A 14,881-nucleotide genomic window follows, 5' to 3' on the forward strand; every position below is an offset into this window, starting at 1 on the left:
TATGTAACCACGTCTTGTGCGCGTCTCCGGCCCGTTCTGATAGTGTATGACCTGCCATACACCCGTGTGTCCCGCGTACAACTACATGGCGGGCATTGCACACAAATGGAGAATTCATTATTTGTAACAAAGCTGGGTATACCAACGCGCCGTCCACTACATATCAAAAAGCGCTACATGTCTATAATCAATAAAATAAAATCATTGTAATGAGTAAAGGTCTCTGAAGGGGTGGATGGAAGTTTGCAGACCGGCATTTCCATTTTAAAGGGAGGGTAGAAGGTGATACTAAGCGGTATAAGGAAATGAAATGAGAAAGGTAGCTGAAGAAAGAAGTGGAAGACTGCCTCATCATATCTTGAAGGGCTGAACATAGTACTAGCCCCTTCTCCGGGTGAAAGGATGGCCGTAATCTGCCGTGTGGGCGGATTTCGTCGGGGACCGGCATGAAAACCGTGCGTTTCAATTAGAATGTTTCTCCCAGTCACGCAATTTCTTGTACTAGCAGCCTAGTGTGCAGGCTCAGCAAGTTCCAGATTGAGGGGTTGTCATCACCAGAGATATGCCGTTGGTTCCATATCAGTGGCTTGTCTGACGTAAAATTCCACCCCATCGTGCAGCCAAGATTCTGCTCTGGTGGACCACCCTGCCTTGCTAGAAAAGATTGCATAGCACTAGTAATCAACCAGATACCAAGTTCACTTCCGGGCCCACAGCTATACTACTCTATCACCAGGTGTGCCTGCCTATTGACTCCCTAGAATGTGATCGTCAACGTTAACGCCAAATGGAGCCATGACGACCTTATCACCGCAAAGATATACAGGGCCCTCTTTTATGAAGTCCCACTGCGTTCTGTTGAGATCTTTTTGTGAGTAGAAATCCTGCTGCCTGAACCCATCAGTATCTCTCCTGCCGTCAACCCCATGAGGGAATTGCTGCGCTGACGTACACTTGATTCACGGGTTCTGATTAAACATGATATGTAACTCTATGGAAGATGAGATAAATAATGGACCCAGGGAAACGGCTGAAACATAGGGATACCTCACGGACTATGCTCAGGGCTGGTAATATACAGCCGGACTGTAGCTAACCAGCTCACATGGAGAAAAGGTTTAATACTTTGGCAGCGGAGCAGAGAAGTTTACTACAGAAGCTAAACTAAGATTGGAAGTCTCTACCCAGCACGCAGAAGAAGTATGATTTGCGATAGGTGGGAACTGCGAGCATATAGGCATATTGGTGTGTCAAGTAGGCATACTGAGCTGCCATGAAATTGTCTCTAATATGTATATCGGCACAATGACCCCTGCTAAGATGCTCTGCTACACTCCTTGATTCTTCGAAGACGGTAGTGCCTCTAAAACCAGTCCAATTGATATCCTTCTACCTACGTAGCAACCAAAACATACCCATGCGTTAGATACCAACCAAGGTTGAAGCTAGTAAAGCCACAATTGAACGTGATAGGCTAAATGATCGAGACCTGCGTGGTGACTACTAGAGTTGTGCTGTAGCGTCTAGAGCGATCTTCTAGCATTGCGTACCTGCATAAGTTGGTCAGTGGCGCAGACGAACTACGTCCTATAGATAGCACCACCTCCATATTGCTCTACAAAGGTGGATTACACGATAGAGTTTTTTATACCCGTTTAGCCTTCTTTCCTGGTCCGCATAAAAAAATACCCCAAGTCCCACCAAGATACGGGGTCGCCACGTAAGATCCCGTACCAAAAATCCTATAGAGTCCTCTTTGGACGAATAAATCCCCGAATATTCGCCGATAAAGAAGTTCCACTTTCAATCAAGCATACTCCAGCTCATTCACAAGCTGACCCAACAGCCTGCCTCTCAGGCTCAGAAGCTGGTGCCTAGACGTGAACACAGATTTACTATGCCCGATACGTGACGCGGTCAAATAAGGTATAATCAAGGGATGCCTTATTGTCCCAAGATATGGGAGAGCGTGGTGGATGGTTTCATGATCGACAATCTTTTACGTACAGGGCGGATAAAGTTTTTGACGGCACGGGGCGACAACGAACCCTCCCTAATTTGGACCCTGAAAATAATGTCTGCTCTCCAACCGCCGACATGAGTAACAGTGCAATGCCATGAAATAGTATCTAGAAAACCAATTAAGATGCTCTCTGTGCAACGGATACTGCACTTAGTGAATGGGAAGGCTCATTGACTCACACTCGTGGCAAGAGAGTTGAGAAGACCCTGCAATAGACCTATTTCTCAAATTTTGATCTTTCAAAATTTAAGCTCAACACCGCGACTAGCCATGTTACCCTGCCCAACATCAGCCGCTGCGGAATTTGACGGCATCTCGGAACCTGCTCAAGGAGAAGCATCCATATTTTGCTGCCAAATTCTCGGCAGCAGGTCTGCTGCTATGTTCTATCACTAGGGGCTTCATATTTCCACAAGGACTTTGCCTGGTCCAAGTGCAGGTACGCCTACATTGGTTTGGGAACAAGAAGGGGCAACGCTATGGAATCTACCTGGGGTAACGGATTCGATCCACGCCGTGGAAAACCTTCAATCCTCTATAGACCGCCTCAACAGGAGTGATGAGAACAATGATGTGGAAGTAAGCTACAAGAGATCATCAACTGGTGCTCGGAATGTTTCCAGCATCATTCCGAGTACCTCTGCAGACAATGGTGCCCTGGACCCACTCAGCCTCCCGTTGTGACGAATCTATCAAGATGCGTTCTAGCGTGTTCCAACTCGGAGCTTTCAACCGATCTGTCTATATTGTAGACACTACCTATTAGGCTACAATACTAAATTTCTCCAGTGGCCCGTAGTACACGCGTTCTTGTATCAACCACTACTCGGGGCCGGGAGAGGGAGGCGTTTGAATTCCATAGTCAACGGCATCCACTGGGAGCGTCTCCTGACCAGCTTTTCGCCTTGTTTCGCCACAATGATCTCTTTTACACGGCAAACCGAAAGAGAGCTTGTCATGGTTAGATGCTGGCTATATAAGACCCGGGCTCCCTCTGACCACATCTATTGCCCAGAAGACATCACTCGTTCATCCACTCTTTCCCCTACCCTCTTTAACGGAGTTACTTAGTTCTATATCTGCCTGGACATCATTTACACCATAATTCCATCTCTCATTTATCGCAAGCCCATCATGCGTCGTGGTGCGATGATGGCGGGTTTGACCGCCACTGCTGCCCATGCAGCTTCTCTGGCTGATGTCTGTACCACTGCCAACGTCAAGGCTGCCCTGCCCACCTCTGTGTACGGACTCACCATGATTCCCTCCTCTGTAACCGCCTCCCCTGTCTACAACGCCTCTACCAGCGGCCAGGTTTTCTTCCCCGATGCCACCTACGATTACTGCGGCGTCACCTTCAACTACACCCACAATGGTCGCGGCGACACCGTGAAATTGCAGTACTGGCTCCCCGCCCCTGAGAGCTTCGAGAACCGCTTCCTGGCCACAGGTGGCATGGCGTACATGATCAGCGGCGGCTCTAGCTATCTTCCCGGTGGTGTCATGTATGGTGCTGTTGCCGGTACCACCGACGGCGGTTTCGGCGGCGAATTGGACACTGCTTTCCTCCTGGCAAATGGCACGATCAACTACGAGGCCCTCTACTCCATGGGATATCACGGTATCGGCGAGCTGACCATCGTCGGCAAGGAGTTCACTAAAAATTTCTATAGCATGGGAGACGAGAAGCTGTACACCTACTACCAGGGTTGCTCCGAGGGTGGTCGTGAAGGCTGGAGTCAGGTTCAGAAGTACCCTGGCGTCTATGACGGTGTCATCCCTGGTGCCCCTGCCATTCGCTACGGCCAGCAGCAGGCCAACCATCTTTACTCTAATGTTGTTGAGAAGACCTTCGGATACTACCCCCCTCCGTGTGAACTGGAGAAGATCGTCAATGCCACCATCGACGCTTGCGATTCTCTCGATGGCAAGGTCGACGGTGTTGTTGCCCGTACCGATCTCTGCCAGCTCCACTTCAACATCAACTCCACTATTGGCCTTCCCTACCATTGCGCTGCCAGCTCCAGTAGCGGAATTGGTCTTGGTTTTGGCAAGCGTGGCACTGACCCCGCCATCAACGGCACAGTCTCTGCCGAGGGTGTCGCAGTGGCTGCTGAAATCCTGAAGGGTTTGCATGACTCCAAGGGCCGCCGTGCTTACATCTCCTACCAGCCTACTGCCTCCTTTAGTGACGCTGAGACCTCTTACAACTCCGAGACGGGCGAGTACGAACTGAGCATTGCCTCTACCGGTGGTGAGTGGGTTGCCAAGTTCCTAGAGCTCCGCGATGCCGATAATTTGTCTACTCTTGACAACGTCACCTACGACACCCTTCGTGACTGGATGGAGTTGGGCTGGAAGCGCTACGAGGATGTTATGCAGACCACATGGCCCGATCTGACCGAGTTTGAGAAGGCGGGTGGTAAGATCATCACTTTCCACGGTGAATCTGATCAATCTATTCCTACCGGCTCTTCGGTCCACTTTTACAACTCCGTCCGCAATATCATGTATCCGGACATGTCCTACAACGCCAGTGTCGCGGCTATGGGTGACTGGTACCGCCTGTTCCTGGTCCCGGGTGCCTCTCACTGCGCAACCAATGATGTCCAGGCCAACGGCCCCTTCCCCCAGACCAACCTGGCTGTCATGATCAACTGGGTTGAGAAGGGTATCGTTCCTCACACCCTCAACGCCACCCACCTGGCGGGTGAGTGGGAGGGCCAGAACGCCCAGCTTTGCTCTTGGCCCCTTCGTCCTCTCTGGACCGAGAACGGCACCAAGTTCAACTGTGTTTATGACCAGGCCTCTCTTGACACTTGGAACTACACCTTCGACGCCTACAAGGTGCCCCTTTACTAAACAGCCAAACAAGGCTGCGCATCGCATTATTGAAGCATAATATATATTCATGTATATTACCTTACTGTCATTTTATTATGTGTATCCTTAGGATCTACAACGCTGGCCTCCCTGGGCCATTTGCGATAGCATCACATTTGTTGAGCGTAACACTTGCTACCACTAGCGTACTTCTATTTGCATCTGTGGATCATCATATGAAAGACGTAACACTGATCAGGAGACAAATTATATTTTCGGCCATAAAGAGCCTAGTGAAGCACATGGTTCATCTGAAGACTAATTGATGGTAGATTTATCATTGCCTAATTTTTGGCCATAGTCCCCTTCTTACCAACCTCGAGCCGTCATCACGAGGGGATGTACGTCTATTTGCTTTAAGTTTCATTTTCAGGATGCTATACTACACAGAGAGATTTCTATGGTGATCCATATACATTACTCGGACTCCAGCCCCTTTGTAACGAGTCCCCACCCCCATCCCCAAGGACTAGAATCTTGTATCCTGCAACATAAATTTCTACATCAAAGCCCCTACTCCGGCCGCAGCAGCTAACACCAAGACCAGTGCCTTGGAACCGAGCAAAGTATTAGCACCAGAAGTAGACGCTGCCGACGAAGCAGAACTACTTCGTGTAGCCGTGGAAGTGATGGTTGCCATATTCCCGGTGTTTGTAGCAGACTGCGAAAAAGGCCCCATTAGTTACATCTGAGTGTGTTACCAAACACTTGATAAATAACATACACTGTTGGAGGCAGCTGTTGCAGTGGCTGCAGCGCCAGTAGCGGAAGAGGCACTAGGAGTGGCACTGTCTCCGCAAGCCTCGGCTGCAGACTTTACGTCGTCGCCGTAGTACTGCCATATGTTGTATGTCAAAGCACACTTCAGGCAAGCACTGAGCTCGGACTTGTAGGTTGAATTGGAGCAGTAATCATCACTGTCTTGGTAGATAAGAATGACGCCACCTGTGACATTTCTCGGGTTAGCTGCATGAAGCGGTTGGACTACGAATGGTCATAGTAAAGGAGCAAAGTCATCATGAGGGTAATCGAGTCATTCCATGAAAGAACACATCAATCGGTGCTGCATCATACATACCGCAATTCGCGTGACACTCATACAAGGGACTGCCGGGTTCGATCGATTCCCTCCTCACTATAGGGAAAGTGCCAGGGAAGCTCCATGAAAAGCCGGGAGTGAGAAGAGCTACAACAGCAGCGAGAATGAAAAGAAGTGACTGCATCTCTAGATCTGCAGCCGTGTCTGATTCGGGTAACGTGATAGAGAGAAGAGATGCTTCGCGTCCAATGAGCTTGTGACGTGGAATAGGTGTGCTCAGTGGGATCAGCACGGTTATATGCTCCCATGAGTCCGTGTGCTGCACTGACTTCTATTCTGTAAGGCAGTAGATCGAGTCATAATTCGCTCCATTATTGCGCCGACGCCGGTAACCTTGAGAAAGTTGTCAGGCCACCGGACCATGTCCCGCCATATGCTTTTGGGACCCATGGTATTCCTTTTCACAATGTCTATAGACTAGTAGATTTTTCTCGTGTTCATGCGGGTTCCCGGGCTGGCGACTGCCTTGAGTGCAGTGCAGACGGAGTCTGCAGTACAATGAGGAGGAGCTAAGGGTGGCGCTCGCCTGGACTCTAATAGATTAATCCCGCAAGAGTACACTGAATTCTGGACCAGTCAGCTGTCTGAATAGTGCAGGGCTTCTAGTAGTATGTCGCGAGGTTACATCATAGGGTCTACAAGCAGGACAATCGAGGGTCCGATTTTCGGACGTTCATCTCCTTCGGTTCGGTATGCCAGTCAAGGTAGGGAATTTCTGGTGGAGCTGGTCAGTCCGGGTAAATTATTCGAGTACGCCCCTGGTCAAAGCTTGTCATTGGAAACGAGTGTGGACCCCGATGAAATACTTATCTGATCCGAAGGCAATGACCTTGAATTGAGCTAAACCACATGCTTTCAGTCATCCCGGTCCCAGGATACCCACTCAGGGAAGAAAATTTTGGAACGCCAAGGATCCGTCGTTAGCTGGCAGGGGTGCTCGGAGATATTTTACAGAGGGAGGAATTCGGTCCACTATTCCATGTGTCATGGCGAACAGGCCAACGGCTTGGCAAGAGAGAAAATGGCGTTCAGCAAATTCTGCGATCAGGATGCAGACAGGCATATTTGCGCGATTCGAGACCAGTGCTGGGGGCCCACCGTATCTTTTTCAGGGAGCGGACCCACGGCCCACTGTTCCCTTGTTATGTAATGCCCATCGTTGGCTCTGGGTGCCTGGTGGAATACGTACGATGTATTTGAACTGTTTTATCAAGAGAAAAATAGCAAGGAGTAACGGGCTCCTAGAGTTTTGCTCTTCCAACCTGGAGCAAGCTTACGGAGAATCGAATTGGGCTGCGGTGGAGCCCTTATCGATCTGATATGATCCGATGCCGGGAGCTGCCCTTTCCGACTGTCAATTCACGGGTGATTCAGATGCATCGTGACCGCAAAGGAGGGGAATTTGCGATTAGTGCAATTCCTTCCTTTCCAGAACCAGGCTAGTTCTTACTGATAGATAACCTTACTTACCGTTAGTGGATTGCCACCATTGGAAGCCCGACCCTGTCAAAACAGCTCGCCTAACGGCGGAACTTGGAACCGAATGCATGGTGACATGCTGCAGAAGAGAGTGGATGCCCATCACATGCCATTGGCGTTCCTGGACTTTTTCCATTGGAGATGGCTACCTCCATGACTCCGATCAGTAATGGATTGGTGCAATTGCATGGTGATCGAACCGGCGAAATAGCGAGCTTTCGGGCGTGATGTCTGTTATATAAGGGATGCAACGAACGGATCATCCTTCGAATTTCTCTTTTCAACCACGCCGATCCATCTTCAAACTCAAGAGAAAGCCATCAGTGCCTGGAAAACCCCTTTATTGGAACCTGCCTGTCTTCTCGGGAACAAAATGCCTTCCAAGAATATGTTCACTAGCTTGCTAGCAGCGGCGAGCCTGATGGCTTCCGGCGTGTATGCTGCTGAAGCCACCGATATGGGTGCTGCGGCATTCTTGTGGCCACCAGACAGAGCTTGGGGAGCCACCTGGGACACCACAGCCCCTTGCGGTTCATCGGCGGGGGTTACAAACCGAACCGAGTTTCCTCTCAGTAAGTTGTGAACTGTCTGGGTATGTTCACTTTACACATTGACTGATGTCTTTCTTCTTCCTTAGCAAATGGTGCAGTTTCTATAGTCCTTCAGGATGAATCATACTCCGTTAACCTCGCTATCTCCTTTGACAATGGTAAGTTTCCCGAGTTCGCCTAGTTTAAAACATCCTTAACATACAGTAGACCCCACCAAGAATGCCGATTTCACCACTGTTGTGGCTGGCAGCCGCTTTCCTGACGTCGAGCCTGGTCACGAATGTTATTCAGTGCCCAACCCACCATCCAACATCACTTCCGGCTCCAACGCTACTCTTCAGTTGAAATACATCTCCGACTTCGACAATGACGGTAACGAGACCTACTATGCATGTGCTGATATTACCTACGTACCGTATAGCTCATTCACCACCGACATCCCATGCTTCAATGTCTCAGAGGCCGACACGAGCAGCTCGTCTTCGTCGTCGTCCTCGTCCTCGTCAACCACATCGGCTAGCAGTTCCAGCAGCAGCAGCTCGGGAGGCTCGAACCGACTGTCTGGAGGCGACATTGCAGGAGTCGTGGTAGGAACAGTGGCTGGTGCTGCGCTGATAGGTGCAGCCGCATTTTTCCTCGGTCGGTACTGGCAGAAGAGGGTGCAGCGCGAACATGAAGTCGCTATGAACATGATGAACCCGGCTCAGAAGACGTGGTCGGCTTCGACGGCTGGTCGCCAACAGCAGCAGGCATAGAGCGCCAGCATTCTTATGATGAACGATAGGTGTTGTGTGTATAATAAGGAAGACTCCTTGGCCGTTGCGATAATGACCGACTAGAGGGGCTACGGACTATCTCATAGAGTACGAGAGACAATGAATGATACTTATACAATTAATTTTGCATACGAAGAGCAATTGATCTTTATATCAGCCTATTGAACAAGGTAGTGCGAGGGACGTGGAGCATTCGCCTGGAGCATCTGTCTTGAAACTACATAGGTGAGTTGAGTGAGGCAGCAACCCACAACACGTCGCCGGCAGTAGCCAAACCCTTTCGCAGCAACGCTTGTCTACAACTTTAGATCTGTCTAGTTACGACAGGTCGGGTAGCTGCAGCATGATCTACATGATCAGCGTAGACAATGATGTCAGTTGGTATTCATTAATTAAGTTACTATCACTCAACTGCAATTAAAAGCTTTAGTTCAGTACTCGGCGTTAAAATCAAGGGGCAGAAAATGTATAGAATCGTTCTTCCCAAGTACTACTAAGAAGGCGTGGCAGGAAATAGATGTCAGGACATGACCATATCTACCAGTGATACCTTCACTATTGCCCGATAATGCAGCCACATATCTGATTGTTGGTTGCCTTGGACCTATCTTATCAGCGTCTTATTTGCGTTGGTTGGAATTCACCAATGCACGGGACTCATGGGTCTGACATTGCGCCTACTAGGTAGAGATGCTGGTACCCGCCAAACACTCAATAAGAAAATCTTTCAATCTCATGGAATACAGGGTCTCAACCCAGCTAGCTGAAAGGAAACAAAGAAAGTTGGCGGATGGTGAGATCGCCAGCTGTCCAGTTCAGTAAGCCTAGCTGGAATGGGAAAGGTTTGGGGACATGTCAGCACTAACCACTTTCTTGCCTATCGCAAGGCTGGGTGACAAGCTTCTCGGATGACAATCGCCAGGGGTCCAGGTCTAGGTAACTGTGCCATATATAAATTACATCCAAAGCCAGTTTCTCCCTCTTTCATAGTCCATCGTTCACTTCTCGCCTCCTGCCAGAGTATCCCATTCCGTTCCCTAATGGCAACCCTTGTCTTCATCCCCGGCGCATGGATCACCCGCGAGCTGTACCAGCCCTTCCTCGATGCCTGTTATGATGCTGGGTATCCCGTTCATTATGCAGGTTATCCATCCATTGATCCGGCTGATCCTACCGTCGCAGACTGCAAGACCGACACGGACGTGATCAGGGATACACTGCACAAGTTGGTCGAAGAGGAGGGCAAAGAAATCTTCCTGATGATGCATTCATATGCCGGAATGCCCGGTGCAGCTGCCGCGCTCGGGTTGGCAAAGTCACAGCGAGTACAACAGGGCAAGCGTGGCGGCGTGATTGGAATGGTGTTCATCGCGGCCTTCTTGGTGCCGGAGGGAGTCAGCTGTGCAGGACTGCAAGGCGGCAATCTTCCCCCGTGGATTCTGCTGGACAAGGTGAGTTCTTCACAAGGCTGACTTATCAGGAAAGACACAACGGCTAACGTTAATACAGCCCACCGCCAACCTTAACGTTCCCGCTGACGCCGTCGCCAACTTTGCATCAGATGTTGATCCGGCGCTACTCAAGGATCTCAATGAGAAGGTCAAACCTCATGCAACACTAGCTTTCACCTCTCCCCAGCCGGCTCCTGCATGGGCAGAGGAAGCATTCCAAGGACGCTTGGCTTTTATTGTCACCACGCGCGATCCTGCCGTTCCGAAAGAAGCACAGTATGGCATGATGGCTGCGACTCAGCAACAGTGGATTGTTAAGGAAATTGATAGCAGTCATTGTGCTCCGTTCATTGATCGGATTGAGGACACCGTGCGGTTGATGGACGAGTGTGTGAAGGAGTTCCAAAGTTGAAGTGCACGTTAAGATCTTATTCTGTCACGATTGTAACTCTCTAGTGATGATCGGTGTAGAACGGTACAAAATAACAAAAAACACAAATAACCGGGAATGAAACCAACCAACACGCCGACTGATGTTGCCCGAACTCTAGAGTCAATATGAAGTATAATCAAATCTACGCCTTCAACAATCCCCGTACAGTTTCCTCCACCTGCTGCAGCATCTGTGCCTTATCCTGACTCGCGTCTACCGTAAGCACATCGCCCTCCGACAGCGTTGGCTGCTCTAAAATATCCAGCTGGGAATCCACCATTGTTGAGCGCATATAATGATCTTCCTTAGCCAGCCGTGCAACCATACGCTCCTTCAATGTCCCCCGGTCGTCAACAGACAGGAGCAGAAAGGTGACGGTAACAGGGAAGTCCAACAGCTGAGACAGCCGTCGCAGCTCATCACGGTAGACAGTACGCAGTGCGGAGCAGGTAACAGCAACAGCCGGCGCAGTGGTTTGCTGCAGTCGATCCATCACTGCCCCTCGGATATGCGCCAACCAGTCCCACCGGTCGCGATCCTCCAGTGGAATCCCATTAGCCATCTTCAGCCGCGCGGCCGGCGAATGCAGGTTGTCGCCTTCGATCACCGGGATCTCAAATCGCTGTGCCAGTGCTTGCGCAGCGGTGCTTTTGCCGCAACCGCATGGTCCGGTAAGGAAGATGACTTCTCGTGCTGGTGCTGCGGTGGTGGTTGCGCCCGTAGACGTGGACCAGCAGTGAGTGCGGAAGTATTGGACGAACCGGCTGACCAACTCGGGGGTGAGTCCGCCAGCCTCGCGTAGAGCAGGCGCAGCAGCTACGGCCTGCTTGGTATCGTACAGCAGCACACGACTAGGCTTGTCATGGTCGTACTTGCTGGTGAAAAATTCGAGCAGCTTGATGGGCGGGTTGACATTGGGATCCTGGTTAGACTCGCGCAACCGCTGCAGCCATTCACGTCGAGGGAGCTCCTCAAACTCTAGCCCAGCTTGTCGGAGTAAAGGAAGCAAGTCTCTTGTCCAGTGGCTCAACAGTGGGTTGGTCAGATTGACCACTTCGCCTGCCCTGGATGCCATGGTCAGGTCGATCACACTGGTCGCCACGACATCCACAGGCGTCCAGGAGAGGAGATCATCGAGCTGCGGCAGGGCGTGGATGGTTTCAGCTGTCTGGAACATCATAGGAATGGCCTCGGTAGCGTTCCAGATCCCATGGGCGCTGTCAGCGATAATCTGGCCCACACGCAACACCCGAGCGGTGATTCCTGCTTGATGAGCGGCGCGGTTCACAATGTGCTCTGTCACCAGCTTGGACTGCGCGTATCCCATCCCCTGGGCACAGGCTAGACTGTCTGGCAGCGCTTCCGGTACCCAATTGCCTGGCGTCCGAGCGACGGTACTTACCGACGAGCAGAAGGCAAACCGTGCTGGTTGAGGTCCATGAACGTTCAAGCAGAGGTCGAGAAGATGGCGGGTACCAGCGATGCAGCTTGACTCGAAGCTCTCCAGCGCCCAGTTGAAGTTGACTGACCAGGCGCAATGCATCACTGCTGTAACGGACCGCACCAATCTGTTATACACGCTTTCGTCCAAGCCTACCCGTACTGGATTGCCGAGGTCAGCGGGTAGAGAGATAATCTTGTGCTCGGTAGCTGGTGACAGAACAGACGACAGACCGCGAGCACGCAGTGATTGACGAACACGACGGAAAGCTGCTTCGCGGGACTCTGCCCGGACCAGGCAGTAGATGGTCTTGACATGATCCATCTGGGCCAACTGGGCAACAATATGGGCACCCAGAGATCCAGTAGCACCTGTCACGACGACATGCTCACCAGACCCTTCGCGAGGCACTGCAATATGACGCTTGAATTGGTTGCCATACTTTTCAATGAGATCCGCCATCCGTTCTTCGACTGGTCGCTGCTTTTTCGGGGCCTGTCCCAGTCGCAGACGTGTTAACTCGTCCGCCATGGCCTGCACCGATGGGTGCTCGAAAACAAAATTCTGGGAGAGTTTGTGACCCCCAATGTCTAGAGTCCGGAGAAGTGTTGTACGCAAACGGATCGACTGCAGACTATCCACGCCCAGACTGAAGATGTCGGTTGTCGCACCCAAGGTAGAGGGATCAATACCTGGTGCGACCTCTAGTAGCTGCTCACGGAGGAATGCTTCCAGCTCGCCCCCCTCAAGCACTTGGTCACCGCTGGCATCCTCGGCGTCGTAGATCTGGTCAATTTGTTCCTGAAAATCGCGATAAAAGGTGGCGCGAATGACAGTGCCCTTGTCCGTTTTGCGATAGGGCGCATCCGCGGGCAGCACATGGATCATATCGCGGGAGAGGTAGGCATAAGCCGGCAATTCCGCATTGCAGCGTTCGATGGCTGGGAAGACCGCCTCAATTAGCTGGTCATCTGTCTGACACTTGCTACTTGTTGCTGGAATAAGAAACAATCCGAGACGCGGCTTGTTGGCCCCAAAGGCGATCGCTTCGGCAACGTTGGGGTCGTTACGCGCCACGCCCTCGATGATGAGTGGATTTGCCTTCTCACCGTTCTCCAGAACCAGGGTGTCATCCAAGCGGGCATAGTAGCGCCACGCGTTGGGCTTAGTTGGGTGCTTCTCGAAGAGATCCTTCGTTGCATATGAGTTGTCGGGCCGGTTGCTGGCGACCTTGGAGGGCCAGCCTTCCAGGACGCACAGCTCATAAATGCCCGACATTTGTTCCTCCCAGCGGAGGTAGGGCAACAGAGATGGACCCGGGCGAACGTAGTCCCAGTCCAGATCATCCCTCTCGCGGAAAGAAGTCATCAGTTGACCGGTCTCGGTGGTCCCGTAGTGGGAGACCAGACGCACTCCGTTTTGCACCAGCTTATCTCCAATGGGCTTCGGGCAAGACGAGCCTCCAAACATAACCAGCTCCAAACGGGCCATCATGTGCAGACCCTCGTCGGATTCCGACAATAGCTTCAGTGCATAAGGTACTGCATACAGGATCTCGATTTCTTGGTGGTCCTTGAGAGTTGCCAGCAGATGCGGGGCTGTCAGCGGCAGATTCGCATTGTAGAGGTAGATCAATTTCTGCGAGTGCATGGCTCGGAAGAGACAGCTGATACCGTGCGCGTGAAATAGCGGCAGGGTAATGAATCCTCGGAGGCCGAAGTTGTTGGCGTAGTTCTTCAAGGCTCCGGAGTGCGTCTGATAGATGGGCTTCGGATGGCCAGTGGAGCCACTTGAGTGGATGATCCAGCAGATATTTTTGGCCTCTATGCTGCCATCCAACTGCGCTGGCGGCAAGGATAGGGTGTCTGCGCCAGGGAAATTGTAGTTCTCACTCGTCAATACCGGCTGCTGTACAATGGCCGTCCGCGAAGCCACCCTCTCCCCAACCGCCTGGAAGCTGGGATATGTGATGAGGAAGGCAGTCTTGGTGCTTTCGATCAGACTGACATAGGCATCTTCGGCAATGCGCGTCGATAGCAAGAGGACTGTGTGACCGAGACGGGAAATAGCCAGCAATGTGATCATATACTCAAAGTCGGAGGGACCCAGCAATCCTACAACCTGTACAGGATCGTCTGAAGACCGTCGCTGTGGGATGACCTTTGCATAGTGGACCGACGCGGCTTCGACGAAGGTGTTCAACTGGTGGCAGAAGTAGTCAGTATCCCTTGTGACTCCAAGAATAGATACGAATGCATGTTCACCTGCTTAGGAGTGTAGTATATGTACTCGGTACCCGACGATGGGTAAGCGACAATAGGCTCGGTTCCATGAAGTCCTTTGGCTCGAGCCTGTATGAGGTGGTTGATGGTGTAAATCGTTTCCTCCGCAGGTTTCCCTTCATGCTCGTCTACCGACGTTGCGGGCGACGATGCACTCAGTCTATCTGGGGAGGAGAGCGACGAAGGAATGGGAGAGACTGCCACGGATGCCATCTTGAACGCACAGTGGCGTAAATGGGGGGGGGCGGGGGGGGCGGAAGAGTGAGAAGATGGATGTTGAGGAGAATCCCAAGTAGCATGGGGGATTTCTTGAAGTTTATGAAATGCCATCCACAGGCAGGTCTTATCGCAACCTGCTCGTGTGTCTGGACTCCGCATCTACGGATTAGTCTACTGGTGTTGACTCGATTGCTCATTGGAAGATGGAATGGAGATGATGCAGATGCCCTCCATGCCGCATTTC

The 14,881-nt window shown here is 51.4% G+C and overlaps 5 protein-coding genes across 5 annotated transcripts; 3 read left to right on the top strand and 2 right to left on the bottom strand.

Annotated features, from left to right (window-relative positions):
* Positions 1 to 3,157: 3,157 nt before the first annotated feature.
* On the top strand, positions 3,158 to 4,885 carry AtWU_09268 (tannase and feruloyl esterase; the record flags this gene model as incomplete). Its single annotated transcript, XM_035504375.1, has 1 exon — positions 3,158 to 4,885. One exon carries the CDS (start codon positions 3,158 to 3,160, stop codon positions 4,883 to 4,885), a length of 1,728 nt encoding a protein of 575 aa, XP_035360268.1.
* A 520-nt stretch (positions 4,886 to 5,405) lies between these two features.
* Positions 5,406 to 6,129, bottom strand: AtWU_09269 (cytochrome P450 family protein; the record flags this gene model as incomplete). Its single annotated transcript, XM_035504376.1, has 3 exons — positions 5,406 to 5,567; positions 5,631 to 5,851; positions 5,985 to 6,129. 3 exons carry the CDS (start codon positions 6,127 to 6,129, stop codon positions 5,406 to 5,408), a joined length of 528 nt encoding a protein of 175 aa, XP_035360269.1.
* Positions 6,130 to 7,857: 1,728 nt separating this feature from the next.
* On the top strand, positions 7,858 to 8,790 carry AtWU_09270 (copper acquisition factor BIM1-like domain-containing protein; the record flags this gene model as incomplete). The annotated part of the gene is made up of 3 exons (XM_035504377.1): positions 7,858 to 8,056; positions 8,122 to 8,193; positions 8,243 to 8,790. The coding sequence occupies 3 exons, from the start codon at positions 7,858 to 7,860 to the stop codon at positions 8,788 to 8,790; spliced, it is 819 nt and encodes a 272-aa protein (XP_035360270.1).
* Positions 8,791 to 9,851: 1,061 nt separating this feature from the next.
* AtWU_09271 (alpha/beta hydrolase) lies at positions 9,852 to 10,674 on the top strand (the record flags this gene model as incomplete). The annotated part of the gene is made up of 2 exons (XM_035504378.1): positions 9,852 to 10,262; positions 10,321 to 10,674. 2 exons carry the CDS (start codon positions 9,852 to 9,854, stop codon positions 10,672 to 10,674), a joined length of 765 nt encoding a protein of 254 aa, XP_035360271.1.
* Positions 10,675 to 10,837: 163 nt separating this feature from the next.
* AtWU_09272 (NRPS-like enzyme) lies at positions 10,838 to 14,631 on the bottom strand (the record flags this gene model as incomplete). The annotated part of the gene is made up of 2 exons (XM_035504379.1): positions 10,838 to 14,338; positions 14,401 to 14,631. 2 exons carry the CDS (start codon positions 14,629 to 14,631, stop codon positions 10,838 to 10,840), a joined length of 3,732 nt encoding a protein of 1,243 aa, XP_035360272.1.
* Positions 14,632 to 14,881: the final 250 nt, after the last annotated feature.

This window comes from Aspergillus tubingensis (genome assembly GCF_013340325.1).
Source record: "Aspergillus tubingensis WU-2223L DNA, scaffold_10, whole genome shotgun sequence".
In the NCBI taxonomy this organism is placed as follows: domain Eukaryota; kingdom Fungi; phylum Ascomycota; class Eurotiomycetes; order Eurotiales; family Aspergillaceae; genus Aspergillus; species Aspergillus tubingensis.